At 45.8% G+C, this 21,432-nt stretch overlaps 1 protein-coding gene and 2 pseudogenes across 1 annotated transcript; all 3 read right to left on the reverse strand.

Moving 5' to 3' along the window:
• Positions 1-9,168: 9,168 nt before the first annotated feature.
• Positions 9,169-11,448, reverse strand: LOC134983347 (oocyte zinc finger protein XlCOF6.1-like). Its single transcript, XM_063949054.1, has one exon. The coding sequence runs from the start codon at positions 11,417-11,419 to the stop codon at positions 10,127-10,129; it is 1,293 nt and encodes a 430-aa protein (XP_063805124.1). The 5' UTR covers positions 11,420-11,448; the 3' UTR covers positions 9,169-10,126.
• A 4,763-nt stretch (positions 11,449-16,211) lies between these two features.
• On the reverse strand, positions 16,212-16,329 carry LOC134983371 (5S ribosomal RNA; annotated as a pseudogene).
• Positions 16,330-16,478: 149 nt separating this feature from the next.
• LOC134983367 (5S ribosomal RNA) lies at positions 16,479-16,596 on the reverse strand (annotated as a pseudogene).
• Between the last annotated feature and the right edge of the window lie 4,836 nt (positions 16,597-21,432).

The raw sequence follows: 21,432 nt of genomic DNA on the forward strand, positions 1-21,432 counted from the left end.
CTGGTGCTGACTACACTGCGCAGGGGTTTGGGCTAGAGGTATAGTGCTGCTGATAATTGTACTGTGTTACCTGATACTGCAAGTTATATCATGTCTGCTTCTGAGGGTAACGGTTCTGGGGCTGAACACACTGCTGGTGTTGCTGAAGCCGCAGATACCTATGAGGAGAATATAGCAGCTGTGGGTTCTGGTTCTGGGGGATCCTTGCCCCCCAGTGGCACGGTGGCAACGGGGGCAAATAATGACCCGCCGTGGGCCGCTTTTTCCATGCTTCTGCATACGCTAGTTCATAAACTAACTCCCCCTATGGGACCCCCAATGGCGGTGCAACCGTTTGTGGTCCCTGCAGCTAACCCGCCGTGGGCGGACGATTTATCTGATCAAATAAAGAAGTTGAACCAGTCCCTGACTACTAAAAAGTCTGACCGTCACTCGCCTACGTCCAAGAGGTCCTCTAAGCGAGCGCTTGTCTCCTCACAATCCACTTGTCATGACTAAGGTTTTGTGAACCCGGTGTTAGTGAAGTCTGTGCGGGCGACTGGAGGATTATATGAATACTATCACTGACCTGGTAGTGTTGTGAACTCGGGGTTTCTTCCGGTGACTGGGAAGAGGAACCGCAGCAGAGATGGCCGAATCTACGTTCTCCTCATGCAGGATTAGGGCGGCAGACGGGAGGCATGTGTGGACGCTGAAGGTCTCCTGAAAGACAGAGCTGGAAAGGCACTGATGAATCAGTGAAGAATACCAGGTATAATTGTGCTAAAGAGCACGGGGTGCTTGGAGACACTGAGGTGCTTGGAGACACTAAGGTGCTTGGAGACACTGAGGTGCTTGGGGACACTGAGGTGCTTGGAGACACTGCGGTACTTGGAAACAATAAGGTGCGTGGAGGCACTGGGGTGCGTAGAGACACTGGGGTGCTGAGGTACGGAGGTGCTGGAAGCACGGAGGTACGGAGGTACTGAGGCACGGAGGTGCTGTGGCACGGAGGTACTGAGGCACGGATGTGCTGGAAGCACAGAGGTACTGAGGCACGGAGGTGCTGAGGCACGGAGGTGCTGAGGCACTGAGGTGCTGAGGCACGGAGATGCTGAGGCACTGAGGCACGGAGGTGCTGGAAGCACGGAGGTGCTGAGGCACTGAGGCACAGAGATGCTGAGTCACGGAGGTACTGAGGCATGGAGGTACTGAGGCACGGAGGTGCTGAGGCACAGAGGTACTGAGTCACGGAGGTGCTGAGGCACTGAGGTACTGAGGCACGGAGGTGCTGGAAGCACGGAGGTGCTGAGGCACTGAGGCACGGAGATGCTGAGTCACGGAGGTACTGAGGCACGGAGGTGCTGAGGCACATAGGTGCTGAGACACTGAGGTGCTGAGGCACGAGGTGCTGGAAGCACGGAGATGACGGAAGCACGGAGGTGCTGAGGCACGAGGTGCTGGAAGCACGGAGATGACGGAAGCACGGAGGTGCTGAGGCACTGAGGTGCTGAGGCACGGAGATGCTGAGGCACTGAGGCACGGAGGTGCTGGAAGCACGGAGGTGCTGAGGCACTGAGGCACAGAGATGCTGAGTCACGGAGGTACTGAGGCATGGAGGTACTGAGGCACGGAGGTGCTGAGGCACAGAGGTACTGAGTCACGGAGGTGCTGAGGCACTGAGGTACTGAGGCACGGAGGTGCTGGAAGCACGGAGGTGCTGAGGCACGGAGATGCTGAGTGACGGAAGCACGGAGGTGCTGAGGCACGAGGTGCTGGAAGCACGGAGATGATGGAAGCACGGAAGTACTGAGGCACGGAGGTACTGAGCTCTGGAGATCCCAACTACAACAGTAGTAAAACTGAAACACGACAGCTGTGGTTTTCAGTGGAGAACACGAAATTCAGTACTGTGCCTTTAAGACGAAACATTGCAGCTGTGCCTTTACATTGAGACTCAGGGAAATGGTGAAATCAAATGGCAACACACAAGTAAACCAAACGGTAACAAGGGAACAGAGTTTCCACAGGAACTTAGGTACAAAGGTTACCTTAAGGGAGCTCAGCATAAAGACTCACACAAAGCTGTATGTGACACGAGGAACTGGCACAGTTTCCAACTCAGTCCCCTGATTTATACTTCCTGGTCCTTGGTGATTGGTGAGCAGGATGCTGGCTTTTAGACCTAAAGTTCAGATTACTGAATTCAGCCTCACACAGGAGATCACCACAGGTGGAGCTAATTAACTATTACCTCTCAGGCAGAGAACTCAGGAAAACTCAGTGCTGACAAGCTGTTTAACTCCGTGAGTGAAAAGACACAGGATCCAGGACAGATGGCAGGGGTAAGTCACCAAATATAAACCTACAGTCAGGATTGTGACACCACTGCTGTCACTGACACCTCGTCGGATGAAGACGGCACTTACACTGACCCCACAGGTTCTGACTCAGATACGGCTGATGGGGAGGGTGGTTCACATGTGGATGTTCCTGGTCTTTTGGAGGCTATTAAGTTAATTTGACAGATTCCAGATGATCCCGAGTCATCCGTTCCTCCTAAGAAACCAGTTAGGTTCAAGCTTCAGAAGGTGATTAAACAACTTTTACCTCACTCTGACCACCTAATTGATATACGTCTGAAAACCCGGGTACGAAGTTTGTACCTCAAAAGAAGACGCTGGCTCGCTATCACCTCATGCCGAAGCTAAGAATTTGAAAACGCCTCCTCCAGTGGACTCACATGTAGCTAGGATGGTGGTTTCCTAAGCTCTACCAGTCACCACCGTCACGTCTCTAAAAGAGCCTACGGATAAATGTGTGGAGGGTTGTCTGAAAGCGATTTACACCCTCACGGGTGCTGCACAAAGGCCCACTATTGCAGCTACTTGGGCTGCTGAGGCTATAGAAGCATGGGCCTTAGAGTTAGATGCTGAAATCTCCTCTGACCATGCTAGACAATGCTTGTCTTATATTGTCACAGCTTCTTGTTATATTAAAGAGGCGGCTTCTGATGCCGGTATCCTGCCAGCCAAGGCCTCTACTACGTCAGTCCTGGCTCGCCGGATATTGTGGCCTCAGATCCTGGTCTGTGGATCTGGACTCTAGAAAAACCCTGGAGGTACTCCCTTTCAAGTGAGATATTCTGTTTGGGGAGGATTTAAATAGGATTGTGGTTGACTTGGCTACTGCCAAAACTGCCTGTATACCAAGTACTGCTCCTTCTGTGTTGAAGGCTAAAGGTACTTCCTTTCGCCCCTTTCGTCCTTCAGGTAAAGCAAAAGGTCAGGTGTACAACAAGCAGGCCCGCACTTCCAAACCTGGTAAGCCTAAGCCCAAAAGAGCCTGGGCGGCCCGTCAGCCAGCTTCCAAGACAGATAAGCCTGCCACATGACGGGTTGGGCCTCCCACTGGGGGATCCCAGGGTGGGGGGCCAGCTTCTAGGGTATACCCAGGAATGGTTGAAGACCACTTCAGATGCCTGGGTATGGGAAGTCGTCACTCGAGGTTACGCCATAGCCTTCAAAAACCGACCCCCTCATCGATTTTGCCAGACAGATGTCCCGTTGGACAAGACAAAGGCAAACACTCTACATTCGGTGGTACAAACCCTCCTGGATACAGGAGTTGTAGTACAGGTGCCACAGAGGGGCCGGGGGTACTATTCTCCGCTGTTTCTAGTCCCAAAACCAAATTGGTCCTCCCGGGCCCATTTTCAACCTCAAGGCATTGAACAGGTTTGTGAAGGTTTCCAAGTTCCGGATGGAAACCCTTCGCTCTATAGTTCTGGCCTTGGAACCTGGGGACTTCATGGTCTCCCTGGATATACAGGATGCTTACCTGCATATTCCTATAGCAGTGTCTCATCAGCAATACCTGAGATTTGTGATTGGCAACTGCCATTACCAGTTTCAGGCGTTACCTTTTGGTTTAACAACGGCTTTGCGAGTCTTTACAAAAGTCATGGCGGTGGTGACGGTGGTACTTCACCGTCAAGAGGTCAGGATACTGCCGTATTTGGACGACTTGTTAATCCTGGCAAATTCCCCAGAACTTCTACTGTGTCATCTAGATGTGACGGTCCGGTTTCTGCAAGCCCACGGGTGGCTCATCAACTGGAAGAAGTCATCCCTGATCCCTGCTCAGAGCATGCTACATCTGGGAGCACTATTGGACACTCACAACCAGCGGTTGTTCCTGTCTCAGGAGAAAGTCCTGAAACTTCAGGACAGGATTTGTTGCTTCATATCTCATCCGCAAGTGTCGATACATTCGGCGATGCAGGTGCTGGGCCTCATGGTGTCAGCATTCGACATGGTGGAGTACGCTCAATTTCACTCTTGCCCTCTCCAGAGGCTGATTCTAGCCAAATGGGGTGGCCTGCCTCACCGGATCAGGTCTCAAATGGTCTCATTGACTCCGGAGGTCCACCTGTCGCTGCTCTGGTGGCTCCGGGACCAACAACTGTGCAGAGGCCATCCGTTCTAGATATCCGACTGGGTCCTGTTGACAACAGATGCCAGTCTAAGAGGTTGGGGTGTGGTGCTGGAGCAACACTCCCTTCAGGGGCAGTGGACCAAGGAGGAGTCCCTCCTCTCGATCAATATTCTGGAGTTGCAAGCGGTCTTCAATGCCTTGAACCTAGCCCAGCATTTAATTCAGAACCGTCCTGTTCAAGTACAGTCGGACAACACCACCACAGTGGCTTACATAAATCATCAAGGAGGCACTCGAAGCCGCCTAGCAATGAAGGAAGTCTCACAGATTCTACAGTGGGCAGAACGCCATCTACCAGCCATATCGGCAATATTAATTCCGGGAGTCCTGAATTGGGAAGTGGACTTTCTCAGTCGTCAGGACGTGCATGCAGGCGAGTGGGGCCTCCATCCAGAAGTGTTTCAACTCATAGCGGAAAGGTGTGGCCTTCCAGACGTAGATCTCATGGCGTCTCGACACAATCACAAGGTTCCGGGCTTTGGAGCAAGGACAAGGGATCCTCAAGCAGCTTTCGTAGAAGCACTGGCGGTACAGTGGAGGTTTCGAATGCCATATGTGTTCTCTCTGGTGTCACTCCTGCCCAGGGTAATTTGGAAGTTCAAGCAAAAAGAGGAATTCTGCTTCTCATAGCTCCATCGTGGCCCAGACGGCACTGGTTTTCAGACCTGCAGTGCCTATCGTCGGAGCGTCTAATTCTGCTTCCACAACGCCCAGACCTACTCGTTCAGGGCCCCTGTGTCTACCAGGACCTAGCCCAGCTGTCTTTGACGGCATTGCTCTTGAAGCTTCCGTCTTAAGGGCTAAAGGGTTTTCTGAGGCAGTCATTAAAACTATGTTGTGGGCCCGGAAACCGGCTTCTGCTCGGATTTACTATAGGGTCTGGCATTCTTACTTTGTTTGATGCGTACCTGGGCCCTCATTCCGAGTCGTTCGCTCTGTAAATTTCATCGCATCGCAGCGATTTTCCGCTTAGTGCGCATGCGCAATGTCCGCACTGCGACTGCGCCAAGTAATTTTGCTATGAAGTTAGGATTTTTACTCACGGCTTTTTCATCGCTCCGGCGATCGTAATGTGATTGACAGGAAATGGGTGTTTCTGGGCGGAAACAGGCCGTTTTATGGGCGTGTGGGAAAAAACGCTACCGTTTCCGGGAAAAACGCAGGAGTTGCTGGAGAAACGGGGGAGTGTCTGGGCGAACGCTGGGTGTGTTTGTGACGTCATACCAGGAACGACAAGCACTGAACTGATCGCAGATGCCGAGTAAGTATGAAGCTACTCAGAAACTGCTAAGAAGTTTGTAATCGCAATATTGCGAATACATCAGTCGCAATTTTAAGATGCTAAGATTCACTCCCAGTAGGCGGCGGCTTAGCGTGAGCAACTCTGCTAAAATCGCCTTGCGAGCGAACAACTCGGAATGAGGGCCCTAATGATTATGATGCTTCCAAGTTTAGTATAGCCAAGTTGTTGGCTTTTCTTCAGCAGGGCCTGGACTTAGGCCTGCCTCAAGGTTTAAATATCTGCCTTGTTGGTGTGGTTTCAGTGAAAAATTGCAACCTTACCTGATGTGCATACCTTTACTCAGGGCGTGTTGCGTATCCAACCTCCCTATGTCCCGCCTGTGGCTCCTTGGGACTTGTCGGTGGTTTTGGAGACGTTACATGAGTCTCCGTTTGAACCTCTTGGTTCAGCTGACATTAAGTGGCTTTCCCTTAAGGTGGTGTTTCTGCTGGCTATTGCTTCAGCTAGAAGAGTGTCGGATTTGGGTGCCTTGTTCTGTAGTTCCCCATATCTGATATTTCACTGTGACCGGGCAGTTCTTAGGACTCGTCCCAGCTATCTACCTAAGGTGGTTTCTTCGTTCCACCTTAATCAGGAGATTGTGGTTCCGGCCTTTGTCTCTCCTGATCTGTCTCCCAAAGAGCGGTCTTTGGATGTGGTACGGGCTCTCCGTTTCTATGTGAAGAGAACTGCTCCTATTAGGAAATCTGATTCTCTTTTTGTTCTGTTTGGGTTTCACAAACGGGGCTGACCTGCTCACAAGCAAACTTTGGCCAGATGGATTAGAATGGTGATTGCACATGCTTATGTGAAGGCTGGTCTCTCTGCTCCTGATCACATTAAGGCTAATTCTACTCGGTCTGTTGGACCTTCTTGGGCGGCCCAACGTGGTGTGACCATTGAACAATTGTGCAAGGCGGCTACGTGGCCCTCTGTGAACACGTTCATAAGGTTCTATGCCTTCGATACTGCCGCTTCCCAGGATGCTTCCTTTGGACGCCGGGTTCTTGTGCCCGCGACAGTGCATCCCCTCCCATAAGGAACTGCTTTAAGACATCCCCATTGTCCATTCCTTGTGGAGCCCAGTGTACCCCGCAGCAGAAAATTAGTTTTATGGTAAGAATTTACCTTTGTTAAAACTCTTTCTGCGAGGTACACTGGGCTCCACAAGGCGCCCACCCTAACGCACTTAGCTTCTTTGGGTTGGTATGGCATTAGCCGCTGACACTTCTCCTGTCGTGAGAATGCAGTGTTGTGGCTACTAACTGTTGTCGTCTCTTTTCCTGCTACTGCATTAGACTGGTTAACTAAAAACTGAGATCCTGTGCAGGGAGGTGGGGTAATATAGGAGGCGGCGCTATGCATTCTGGGAACTGTCAAAGCTTTGAGCCTGCACTACACCCCATTGTCCATTCCTTGTGGAGCCCAGTGTTCCTCGCATAAAGAATTTTAACAAAGGTAAGTTCTTACTATAAAACTCGTTTTCAAACACAAATAAAAAACTGGTTTGAAAAAACTAATTATAAATTAAAAAAACGAGAATCGTCCAGTACAGACGACTGTGTACTGAGCATGTCTGAGTACTGACACTGGATGACGCGCTGGAATGGAAGGAGGGGCTAGGCTGTATGGGTCCCAGCAGAAAACAGCTCATGTGTTGAGGAGGATTCCCTGGCACATAATGCATGGGTCTATTTCACTTGCTTATATTAATTATTGCTCTACCCATATATAGGTAGTGCTGGTATATAAATTATTTTATATCTTTAATTTTTTGTCTTTCCAGGCTGACAATCAATTGCCTTATGTCATGCCTATTGAAAAATCTATCTTAAATAAAAATAATAAATGTTGTGTTTTAATTTATTAATGACATAAAGAAAAGAGTGCGCCACACATTAAGGCTTCTTTATATATAAGCCTACTAGTGTTTTTTCTAAACCCCCTAACCAGTCATTGCAATTTGCTTAATGGCGCACCTCCATCCAGATTAGCTAAACTTTGGTATTAACACTTTTGGATTATTCCCTCTATCGGTTGGTTCATACATAGAAGGATCATAAAACAATTATCATTTGGGCCTGTGCATAGTCCCTCAGACCTAACATCTTCCCTGGAAATACTTGTGGATGGAGCCCTTCATTCGCTTTGCCAGGATTCAAGGGTGGTCAGTCTGTTGAAATTAGAGCACTACATTTTGGCCACCGTGCTCGGTCCTAGGTTTAAAGCCTACGTTGTATCTCTCTTTCCGGACACAAGTCTGCAGAGGTGGAAAGACCTGCTGGGGAGAAAATTGTCAGCTCAAGCGGAACGTGACCCGTCACCAGCTCCTCCTTCATTTTCTCCAGCAACTGGGGCTGCGGGGAAAAGGATAACATTTCCGAGCCAACCCGCTGGACACAAAAGTAACACTACAAGTGACACATTAACAGGAAATGGTTTCTGTCACCATAGCGACAATTATCTGGAAATAAGATAATACACAGACACATAAAAAGACTCAACGGAAATCTTTTGTTTTTAAACAACTTTATTTCATATCTTTAATACACAGATTTTTCTCTATAAAAATACTTTACTCTGCACAACATGGATAAAATATCCTTTAAATCACAGAAACAATTCAAGTTACATTATAGTATTGCAGGTAAGTAAAACAGATACATATCAGGAGAGCCGAAAGCCTATGGGGGTCATTCAGACCCAGCCGCAATAGCGGCCCATAGCAGTTTGCTGGTGGTGACAAAATGCAAGTGCGCAGCGGCCGCAGACACACACATTGTGGCCGCATCCCTAAGGTGTGAACGCAGGTGGGCCAGGACCATTTTCCAGGGGCTGCGTGATGTCACATCTGCGTTCATCTCTGATTAACCCCCTATAAGCTTCCAGAGTGCACCTCATATCTCATCTTTTCCAAGTTACTACAAATGATATGAGATCGGTAGCAGCACTACTTTCAGGATTATTACACAGAACACACATAAAGGCTGACACAGCAAATAACAGTAACACATACAAGGGATTAATTAGAAATAAGGAAGCATAATCATCATTAAGTCTAATAATAAACTGATTCTGTGCGGGACCGATACACCTCTTTACTGCTTCCAGCAGCCACTGGTATTGCACTGTGGCCATACGCCCTGTCTCCTCCCCACTACTGCCACCCGCCCTGTCTCCCCCCACTACTGCCACCCGCCCTGTCTCCCCCCCTACTGCCACCCACCCTGTCTTCCCCACTACTGTCACCCACCCTGTCTCCCCCCACTACTGCCACCCCGCCTTCCCCACTACTGCCACCGCCCAGTCTCCCTCAATACTGCTAACTTCCATGTCCCTCCCCAAAACAGCATCTGCCTGTCTCCCCCCACTACTGCAACCACCCACCCTGCCTCCACCCACTACTGCCCTGTCTCCCCTCTGACACCTTAGCGCTGCTTGGGGACAATATTACCCACAGACAGTGCCTGTGCCACCACCCTGTCTGCCCCCCTGACATCTCAGTACTGCTTGGGGATTCTTGGTACTGCTTGTAACAGTCCTTCATCTGCAGGTGGAAGTAAGAAAGCAGGACAGTAAGGAGGCAGAAGCTGCTTCTGGTACCATGGACCCTGGTCATGTAGGGCTGGGAGAGTCAGTAAGATTATGTAATACAGTCACCATCTTACAGGCAGCCGGTGAAGAGATGTTATGTGGCAGGAACGGGCTGGTTAGGTAACAGCCTGGCTGCTGCATTCTGTATAAGCTACAACCGATGCAATTCTATTGCTGGGAGACCCAGGTAGAGGACATTGCAGTAGTCTATGCGTGATGATACAAGTACATGTATGACTGTAGGAAGATCTTCTGAGGGAAATAAGTGCTGGAGTCTGGCTATGTTCCTCAGATGAGGATCTGATTGTGGCTGATACCTAATGTCTAAGTGTCACTCCACCATCCAGGACACCAAGATTTCGCACAGGATCAGCATTTTGTTACTCTGAACCCCCAAGCACAAGTCTGGTTGGTTTGCAAAGCAGAGCTGTAGCCCTGCCCTTTGTTGGTGAGCTTTTACCATATAGACCTGTTTCACCAGGACTGAGTCACAGCCAACTGGCATCACCCACACCTGGAGCTCAGCTAGACAACCATTTAGGATTTGTACTAGGTTCTCAGTACCCGGAGCAAGAGACAAGTCATCTGCATAGCAGTGCTAAATAAGAGCATGACATCTGATTATTTCACTCAGTGGTAACATGTATATTGCAAAAAGCATAGGAGATAGGATAGGAACCTTGAAGAACAACGCATGGCAATGATGAGAATACTCCAGAAGATTAAAATGGTTCCTCACCTGAGTGATGTCTATTGTGTGCAACAAGAGCTGATTTATTTCTCAGAGTATAGAAATAGCCTCTTACCTGTGTGAGTTCGCTGATGTCTAACAAGATGTGAGTTTTGTGTAAAACATTTTCCACACTCAGAACATGGAAATGGTTTCTCACCTGTGTGAGTTCTATTATGTCTAACAAGATGTAATTTGTGTGCAAAACATTTCCCACACTCAGAACATGGAAATGGCTTCTCACCTGTGTGACTTCTGTGATGTTTAACAAGATCTGATTTCCGTGTAAAACATTTCCCGCACTCAGAGCAAGAAAATGGCTTATCACCTGTGTGGCTTCTGTGATGTGTAACAAGATGTGATTTGTGTGCAAAACATTTCCCACACTCAGAACATGGAAATGGCTTCTCACCTGTGTGACTTCTGTGATGTCTAACAAGATCTGATTTCCGTGTAAAACATTTCCCACACTCAGAACATGGAAATGCCTTCTCACCTGTGTGACTTCTGTGATGTCCAACAAGATCTGATTTGTATGTAAAACATTTCCCGCACTCAGAGCAAGAAAATGGCTTCTCACCTGTGTGACTTCTGTGATGTACAACAAGATCTGATTTCCTTGTAAAACATTTCCCGCACTCAGAACATGGAAATGCCTTCTTACCCGTGTGACTTCTGTGATGTCCAACAAGATGTGATTTCCGTGTAAAACATTTCCCGCACTCAGAGCAAGAAAATGGCTTCTCACCTGTGTGACTTCTGTGATGTACAACAAGATCTGATTTCCGTGTAAAACATTTCCCGCACTCAGAACATGGAAATGCCTTCTTACCCGTGTGACTTCTGTGATGTCCAACAAGATCTGATTTCCGTGTAAAACATTTCCCACACTCAGAGCAAGAAAATAGCTTCTCACCTGTGTGACTTCTGTGATGTATAACAAGATCTGATTTGTATGTAAAACATTTCCCACACTCAGAACATAGAAATGGCTTCTCACTTGTGTGACTTCTCTGATGTATAACAAATTGCGATTTGTATGTAAAACATTTCCCACACTCAGAACAGATCAGTGGCCTCTCACCTGCCTTACCTGTGTGTGGGTTAATAGGCTTTGTGTTCGGTGTAAAACATTTGGCATCTATAGAACACGGAAACACTGTATCTACTCTCAGAGCTGTAACAGATGCTCCAATATCAGAGTGATCAGGAGAACATTCCCCAGGATCAGAGGGAACAGCTGGTAGAGCTGGATGTATAATTGGGGTATTGGGATTATCTCCTGGAGAATCCTGTATACTGTCATTATCTTTTATTTCACAATCCGGGGATAACATTAGATGTCCTCCTGAGATATTCCTGCTTGTGTGTCCATCTGATGGAAGTAAAATACATTATGGAAATGTGACATTTTCTGTGACAATATTAATCTTGTAAACAATAGGAGAAGACGACTCTCTGGGACACTTAATTGTAAATGTGTGTGTATAATAAAACATAACTTTTAATGAAGGCTTTATAATATTGTGTCTCAGATGATCATTGTGTCCACCCTCCTGAGAACACTCACAATAACAAATGTAATATTATAATAAGACTTAGATATATCTTTCTCTTGTACTGGTAACTAACCATGAAGTATAAATGGAGATGTAGTCACTCGCCAAGTCCTATGTCAGCACCAATGTAAAACAATGGATGGGGAACATATCGTATGAATTGGAGATTCTAGATGAACAATAACATCAGTCATATGAGCTGATGGATCAGAGAAATGTCTCCTAATATTACTCCTGGAAGCATTGGTAAGGTAGCATTCCTTTATGAGTGTGCTCATACGCTGGTAAGCCTGTACACGTGTTACTCACCCTTATATAAGGTATATTGCTACAGCAGAGTAGGTGTGGAACAAGGTACTTTACATGCAATACACTATATGATATCCTGTAATCATCATCATCTGCTAGGTTATAATCTACTTTCTCTTACGTCCTAGAGGATGCTGGGGTCCATTTAGTACCATGGGGTAAAGACGGGTCATTTGGGAGCTACTGGCACTTTAAGAGTTTAATAGTGTGGGCTGCCCCTCCCTCTATGCCCCTCCTACACAAGCAGAACACCTTGGGAGAGAAAAGTACTCCTGCAGCATTGTTTGAAAGCCGGCCGGCCCACATTCACTTTAACACCCCAGTGCTAAGGGGGAACAGAACGGACTCCACACAGAAGCCTTGGAGCACAGGTAAGGCTTCAAGGGAGAGGAGTAGCTGCGAGAGGTAACTGGTGCTTTGCATGGTGCACCTAAAAGAACTGCTACACACCAACCACCAGTTAAATTGGTGCATGGCTTAAATGTGCTGGAAAGATCTGCTTTCTACTAACACGCTATAACATCTTGCTATTGCTTTGTCATGCTTACAGGACTGCCTAATACCATTTGAATTGATTGGTACACTTGCATATTGTACCTAAAAGTACTGTGCTGGAAATAATTACAGTGGGATTCTAACCTGCACATTATACCTGTAAATTTGTCTCCATAGAGGATAGATGAATATTAATGCAAGTTAGAACTATAGCTGTATTGTAGCCAATAGAGAATTGAGATTGGCAGTTCCGTAAAATATTAAGTGGTATTGGTTGTTTTAGATTGTGTAATATAAAAACATAATTGTTTTTTAAATAATACTGGCCGGTATTCATATGTGATATTATTGTGTTTTATATATATATATATATATATATATATATATATATATATATATATATATATATATATAAAAAAAATCTTTCAAAGTAAGAAGCGCTGTCTCATTTTTTCTTTTTTTTCCTACCAGACTCAGTTTAGAAAATGTGCCCGGAGGAGCCGGTCACAGCTAGGGGAGTTTCTAGAAGTTTTCTTAGTTTTTTATTTTCTAGAGTTAGTTAGGTTACAGGAAGGCTGCTGGCAACAGTCTCCTTGCTTCATGGGACTTAGGGGGGGTCGGGAATAGGAACCTACTTCCTGAAGAGTTAATGGTTCTCTACTCCGCTGACAGGACACTGAGCTCCTGAGGGTGCTGATCGCAAGCACATAAGGCGACTGCTCACTCCTGCAACACGGCCGCCACCCCCTTACAAAGCCAGAAGAAAGAAAAGTGGTGAGTACAGCGCCGGTGTCCCGGTTAGCGGGTCGCCGGCGGGTATGGTGGCACAAGGGTGGGAGCGCAGCTCTGACAGGCTGCGCTCCAGGAAGGCTCAGCAACACACAGTGTAGGCACTTTGAGGGGCGTCCTGAGCCAGAGCGGATAAACTCTACACTGGTCACACAGCTAACAGGGGCTAATTCCCCTGTTATCACTAAAATCTTTGTCACGGCTGGCAAGGTTTGAGGATCCAGCAGCTGAGACTTGCCCAAGGAGGTAGCTGTCTGTGGGTGAACAAAACGTGGGGGTTGGATATAGTTCCTTCTCATAGGACAAGGGGCAATGAAGAGCGTAGGCGGGGATAAGAGTCAGTGGGTTGTAGTTCTTGTGGACAGGGCTGAGGTTGAGAACTGTGGCTGGTGAACGATGACTTAAAGACGTAGTTGTAGACAAGGAACTGCGGGTTGTGGCTTGAAAGACGAGGTTGTAATTAATGAACTGCGGAACTGTGAATGGTGGTTAAAGACATGGCTGGAAACAAAGAACTGTGGACTGTGACTTGAAACACGAGGCTGTAGATAATGAACTGTGGAACTGTGAATGGTGGGTGGAGACGTGGCTGGAGACAAGGAACGGTGGACTGTGGTTTGGAAGACGAGGCTGGAGATAATGGACTGTGGACAGTGGATGGTGGTTTCGAAGACGTGGCTGGAGACAAAGATCTGCGGACTGTGGCTTGAAAGACGAGGCAGGAGACCCGAGGCCGACCGTGCCCAAAGTGTCTTACTGGACCGGGTTTTCCAGGAGCGTTTCCACAGGCAGCAGCGGGTTAGGCACGGCAGGGCTGCAGCAGCAACTGAGAACCGACTAAGCAGGATTAGGAGTAACCAGAATACGGCAATAATCCTGGGAGCACAGGGCTAAAGCACCTACAACAGGATTGTAACTTGAAGCACTGGCGTCCCTGTCCTAAACCAGCCCCCTTTTATAGGAAGTTTCCCTGGATTGGCTGGAAGGAACAGGAAGCAAGAATTATGCCTCAAACTTGGTCTCCAACATGGCGGCGCCCAGTACTGCAGACCTTTTACATAGCCACACAACTCACTGCCCCTGGTTTCCTAGCAACAGCTCAGCAAGAGAGACCCACTGCAGCGGCGTCCCACCGCCATGAGCAGACTCCCTCACCGCCGCTACTGCTGCCCTTGGATCCGGCGCAACAGCCCACCTCTGCCGCTTCCCAGCTACCACCTGTGAAGCCCGCCCCACGGCCCCAGCGTGCCGGTAAGACCACAGATGCTGACAGTATCCCCCCTTTTGCGGGTGGACTATGGACACCTATAAGGTTTAGCTGGAAACTTGGTATGAAATGTCCGAAGAAGTCTTGAAGCATGGACATCTTCTGCTTCTACCCAAGACCTTTCCTCTGGTCCATATCCCTTCCAATCAACAAGAAACTGGAAGCGACCATATCGTCTGCGGGAGTCGAGGATCTTGTGAATCTCAAATTCATCACCTTGTGCTGATCGGATCTTGGGTGATTTAGGCAGAGCAGCTCTGAATCGATTAAGTACCAATGGTTTTAAGAGAGATATATGGAAAGCATTAGGAATTCTTAAATGCGGAGGCAACTTTACCTTGTAAGCGACAGGATTTAGTACTATTTCGATTGGGTAGGGCCCAATAAATCTGGGAGCAAACTTTTTAGTAGGGACTTTCAACCTTAGATTACGTGTGGAAACCCAAACCCGATCTCCCACCTTAAGGCTTGGTACAGCTCTTCGCTTCAGATCTGCATAGGTCTTATACCTCTTAGATGTCTTAAGCAAGGTCTTGTGAACTTGTCTCCAGGTTTTGGTAAATTGTTGAAGTGCTGATTCTGCGGCAGGAACCTCGAGGGTAGGTAGAAGCTGGAAGTCAGGAACTTTTGGATGATAACCATAATTAAAGAAAAACGGAGAAGATTTTGTGGCAGAGTGATAGAGATTGTTATGGGCAAATTCTGCAAATGGGAGGAAGTCCAGCCAGTCGTCCTGAGAGGAGGACATGAATAAACGAAATGTCTCTTAGTCCTAGTTCACTCTCTCTGTTTGACCATCCATTTAGGGATAACATCCTGAGGAGAAATTCAATTTTATACCGAGAGCAGAACATAAGGACCTCCAAAACTTGGCCTCAAACTGAGGACCTCTATCAGACACGATCTCCTGTGGTAGACCATGGAGTCAGAAGCTATGAATAATTTTGCCAACTGGGATGCCGATGGAAGACTAGCCAGTGGAACGAAGTGTGCCATTTTAGAGAACCGATCAACTATGACCCACACAGTATTTTGTCCACCAGATGCAGGTAAATCGGTAATAAAGTCCATAGATATATGCGTCCATGGTCTTTGTGGCACAGGTAACGGATGAAGTATACTAGTAAATTCAGTGTGGATCCGCACTAGTCTTAGCAATCTAAACAAAATATAGAGATGGCATCAAAAATAGAAAAACCAATATGTATGCAGTTGAAAAAAAGAGATTTTAAACTGCTGGTGATTGGCGGTGCTCCCAGGAATTTTGTAGACTATACTACAATTGAAAAGGAGAGAAAAGACAAAAAACCCTTGTTTGGGAGCACTCGTTTGTAATGATTAATATAATGTAAAGTGAAATGAATAATGAGATGAGATAAAACTTAACCTTTAATTGTTTCTTGAATAAAAGAAAAATAAATGTGAAATAATTTTGAGACTCGTGTTTGATGTTGAGAGTAAGAACCTTGTTTAACCTTTTTAACAAATGAGGTACAAGGTAATGAAGGAAGGTGAAAATATCAGAAAAAATGTGTTAAATGGATACCATGGATTTCTGATGAAGTGAGGGTATCCAGAAAAGTCACTGTACATGCCTTATGATGAAGATTTTGATTATAACGTGATATGGTAGCAAAGTTGGGTTAAGATAAAGAGAGATGACAAAAAAGAATGATGGCAAAAAAGAAAAGAATATATGGGGGGGGGGGGAGCCCACTGCACCTGGTATTCTCAGGAGGTTTCCCTTCCTGATACTGACCAGGCCACACCTGCTTAGCTTCCGAGATCGGACAAGATCGGGCGTATTCAGGGTAGTATGGCCGTGGGCCTGTTGTTAGAAATGTGAGAAAAAAGATAAGGGGAAAAATCGACTCCTATTATCTGTACTGTACACAAGTCAAAACCATGGACAGTCTGGGAGGGTTTTTCCAGAAGCAGGGATGTGTAAAGTGTCGGATGGGATTTTCCTTTTTAAAAGGCCCACTGCACCTGGTATTCTCAGGAGGTTCACCTTCCTAGTACTGACCAGGCCATGCCTGCTTAGCTTCCGAAATTGGACAGGATCGGGCGTATTCAGGGTAGTATGGCCGTTGGCCAGTGTAGAGGAAATATATGAGATGGGAGAATATACACACTCTGCTTTCTGTACTTCACACTCAACCGAGGCTATAGACAGTCTCAAAATGGTATTTCCAGACAAAAGTGTGTCAGGATAATTCTGAGTGTCTAGGATTTATTGGAGTACAGGATGAATTAGCGGTGTAGTGGGTAGAATTTATTGCAGATAATGAGCTCTCATAGAGATGCTGAATAAAGATATATACTGTGTATGTGTGTATCTCAAAAAAACACAAATGTTGATAAATGGTGCTCACAACTCAAAAATGGCTTATAAATGACAAACAAATTGTTGTAATTGTTAGTCCCCTAAGGGGAAACAGGTAAGTGGTAATATGCTGGCAAAGAGCTCAAGGCTGGCTTACAAATGAAACCTATAGCCCTTGTAGTGAGAGTGAGAGTGAACGATACCAATTGTTGAAGAACAGAGTTCAGAACTGACTCAAAAATGGTTAGGTAACAAATAGCATTGTAGTTACCGATCTCCTGGAGGGAGGTCAGATGAGTGCTTATATGTTGATACAGAGGTCTAGTATCTGTTACCACTCACATTAGGTAAGCTGTCAACTCTTTACACACTGATAGTGAGTATAAGCATGAATTTGAACCCTGGTGGTCTAATGAGATTCACCTCGGTATAAGTATAAATGACAGCAAGGAAAAAACGCAACAGCACAAAACGGGTATATAGTCAGTGTTAGGCAGGGGATAAATTCCCGTAGTGTCCTGAAGATCTAATGCTTTTTGTCGTAGTACGCTTAAAACCCTGGTGATCTAGTGTTAGTTACCACAGCCGCAAGGTATGCGGCGGATGCTGTACTGGTTTCCTCTGTCCGAAGTCCCGCTGCAGTGACGAGCGCGGCCGCCTGCATCCGGACTGGGCGTAGCCGCCATGACGTCACTATGGACGTTCTCGACGTACGTTTCACCTATTCAGGCTTGGTCACGAGAGCCTCCCTCTATTGCTCTCAAGTGGCCAGTACTTAAGTGTTAGAACGACCAATAAAAATATCACTTTGATTTGACAGACTGATAGTCGGACCTATCAGATCTCAGGTGGGTTGACCAGTGAGCAAATTATTAAGAAAGGGGAGAGGGGAGGGAAAACATGGATAGATGAAAAGGAAAACAATGTATAGTGATAGAAGAGTGTGATGATAGGAAGTGAAAGAAGATGAAGATGAAAAGAAAATGGATATGATGTGGAAATAAATAAATAAAATAAAAATAATAATGATAATAGTAATGATAAAATAAAATAATGAAAATAAATAAAATATAAAAATAAATAAATAAAAAAAATATAAAAATAATAATAAATATAAATAATAATAATAAATATAAAAATAAAAAAATTAAAAAAAAATATAAAAAAAATATAAAAATAATACAAAATAAATATAAAAATAAAATAAAAATAAATATAAATTTAAAATGTAATATGAAGGGAGACTGAAGGTGTGCAAAAAAGGTGGAGGAGGATGAGACTGATAGATGGTGAAAAGAGGAAGGGGTTTTGACTGGGTGTGACAATTGTAGTGTGGAAAGAAAGGAAAAGGGGGGTGACGTGTAAGAGGAGTGAAGAGTGGAAAAAAGGAGAGGGATGCTAAGAATGTAGGTGTGTTGATGGGAAAGTGAGTGAGTGTTATGTGGTGTGCTGTGTGGAAGGTGAAGTGTGAGCAAGAGGGAATGGGAGAGGGGTTTAGGTGGGGCTGGAGAAGCATGGAAGAGATATGGAAAAAGTGGGGAGGTGGAGTGAGGAAGCAAACTGGGGAAGAGGTGAAAGTAGGAGAGTAAGTGAAAAATTGAACAAGAGTGTGAATATGAAGATGTGATTGACTCGGGTGGTGGTGAAAAGAAATGGGAGGGGGTTAGATGAGGAAAGGAAGGAAGAAAAGAGAGAGAGAGAGAGAGAGGGGGGGGAGAAAAGAGTGGGTTTGTGGTTGTGGAAAGTGATGGGGAGGTATAGAAAAAAAGGGGGGGGAAAGGGAGGGGGGAAAGAGGAGGGAGGGAAAATACGGAATGAGTAACAGAGAGAAAGAGAGAGAAAGGGGAAAAGAAAAAAGAAGAAAGAAAAGAGAAAAAAAGGGGGGGAAACGAAGAAAAATGGGAAAAGGTGATGATAGAGTATGGAAGAAAGGGCGGGGGGGCGGGGAATGAGATGGAATGGTGAGGCGGGAAAGGAGCAGGATCAATGGATATTGGGATTATGTGAGTAGAAAAATGCTGTAGTTGATGTATTCATTTAAACCCTTGGGCATAAGGGTGTCCAATTTGAAGATCCATTCAGATTCCTTTTTCTGGAGTGCCATGTTGTAATCTCCTCCTCTTAATCCCATTTTTACATGTTCTAGACCTGAAAAATGTAAATCTTCTATTGGACTGTCATGAAAACGTAAAAAATGTCTGGCGACTGTAGTGAGCTTCTTGAACTGGGCTAAGTCTGATTTGGCATTCCTCACTGTGCTGATATGTTCAAGTGCCCTGACTTTAAACATACAAGATGTCATGCCCACATACCTTAGGTTACAGGTACATGAGATGCAATAGATCACATTCTCTGTCCTACAGTTGAAGAAATCTTGTACTGTGATCTGCTGATTGAATCCGTCAGTGATTGACGTAAGGTTGGTAACGTGTGGGCACAATTTACATTTACCGCAGGGATAGCTACCTTTGAGAGGTCTTGGCTTTGAGGGCTGCGAAAAATAACTTCTTACCAGTTTATCTTTTAGGTTTGGTGCCCTCCTCCAGCTCATGTTGATGTTCTGGCCAATATGGTCCGAGATGTCCTCGTCCATTTTCAAGATGTGCCAATGGGTTTGCAGGATTTTTCTGCCATCTTTCCAATTCTTACAGAAGTCACCGATAAAACGTAAGGTGTTTTTATCTTCCTTAATTTTTGTAGTAGGGAAGACCAAAGAGTCCCGTTCTACTTTCTGTACTTCAGATTTGGCTTTTTTGATAAGTCTGTTGCTATATCCACGCTCTTTCAATCTTGCAGCCAAATCAATACTTTTAGTTTGAAAAGTGGAGTCTTCAGTGCAATTCCTTTTAAGCCTAAGGAATTCTCCCTTAGGAATGTTTTTAATAGTTGATGGAAAATGGCTGCTAGTTGAATGAAGTAAGCTGTTGGTTGATGTCTCTTTCCTGAAAATTTCGGTGGCTATTGTGTTGGTCTCATCTCGATATATCCTGAGGTCAAGGAATGGGATGGAGGATTTGCTGCTGGTGTATGTAAATTTCATATTGATCTGATTGGCATTGAGAGAAAGGATATATTAATCCAATTTGTCTTGGGTGCCATCCCAGATCATGAAAATGTCATCGATGTAGCGTATCCAAATCAGGATATGGTTGGTATATTCCTCTTGATCATCATTAAATACCATTTCCCGTTCTCACCAGCCTAAAAAGAGGTTTACATATGTGGGGGCACATGCCGCCCCCATAGCGGTGCCTCTGGTCTGTATATAGAAACGATTGTTGAAAAGAAATTAGTTGTGATTCAACACAAAGTGGAGTAGTTCCAAAGGGAAATCCTGAAAGTCACCAGTGCCACACATAGACAGAAAATATTTGACAGCGTTGATGCCCAAATCGTGTTTGATGGATGTATATAGAGATTCAACGTCTAATCCAACCATTATATGGGAATCTTCCAATCGTATACCTTGGATTTTCTTTGACATACGAGGGAAGGGTGAGGACATGTTGGCGCAAATGGACATCGAGGAAGCAGCTGGCTTTCTCCAGAAGGCCCCCATTACCTGATATAATGGGTCGTCCAGGTGGGTTGTCCACATTTTTGTGGACTTTTGGTAGCAGACAGAGTGTCGGAGTCCTTGGGTGTGGGGTATTCAAATAGTCCCATTCTGTTTTTGTGATGGTACCTTGTTGTAGGTATTTGTTGATGATCCGAGAATATAAATTTGAAAAATTCTGTGTGGGATCAAACAAGGTCGTCTTATAACAAGAGGTATCTTTTAATTGTCTATTGGCCTCTCTAAGGTATAGTGTAGTAGGCCATATCACAATGTTGCCTCCTTTGTCTGACATTTTGATCTGTACGTCGTCCCATTCTTGCATCTCTTTAATGGCTGTTTTCTGCTGTCTGGATAAGTTGCCAGTTGTCTTGAAGGATTTCTGGCACCGGTAAAGTATGTCAAAGTCACGTGACACCAGATCCAAAAACACCTTTATCTCAGGACTTTGGTTATCCTGAGGATAAAATGTTGACTTGTTTTTACAGATAGGGCGAGTGGAAATGGAGGGTTGTTCATCCGATAGTTCCTCTAGAATGGCTAGAGTATCTTGTTCCTGTTGAGACCAGACGGCTGGGTCATTGTTTGGCGAGAGAGTGGCCTTATCTTTCTTAGAAAAGTGTTTTTTGAGTAAAAGTTTGCGGCCAAAATGTCGTAGATTTATTTCCCACTTAAAACGGTTAAATGATTGGTCGGTGAGAATGAGAGACCTTTCTCAAGGACACTAGTTTGATCTTGCGTGAGAACATGTGTGGATAGATTGATTATCCTTAGTTTGGTGAGGCCCTCACTGGTTACTTCTGTTTCCTGGAGGGGTACCGTCTTTGCTGCGGTGACCGCCATCTTTGTCTTGATGTTCTTCCTTCCCCCCCGCCTGGTTTTTGTTTTGCAGGGTATCCACGGGTCTTGCCCCTGCCTACCTCTAAAAAAGAGGCAGATGTAGAAGTAGAGTGGTGACTGGAATCCCTCCTGCGATCGAAAGGATCTCTTGAATCTGAGTTGGAATCTGGGTGATCTTCTGTATCTGATAGTTCGACTTCAGAGGATGA

This window comes from Pseudophryne corroboree (genome assembly GCF_028390025.1).
Source record: "Pseudophryne corroboree isolate aPseCor3 chromosome 3 unlocalized genomic scaffold, aPseCor3.hap2 SUPER_3_unloc_13, whole genome shotgun sequence".
Lineage (NCBI taxonomy): Eukaryota > Metazoa > Chordata > Amphibia > Anura > Myobatrachidae > Pseudophryne > Pseudophryne corroboree.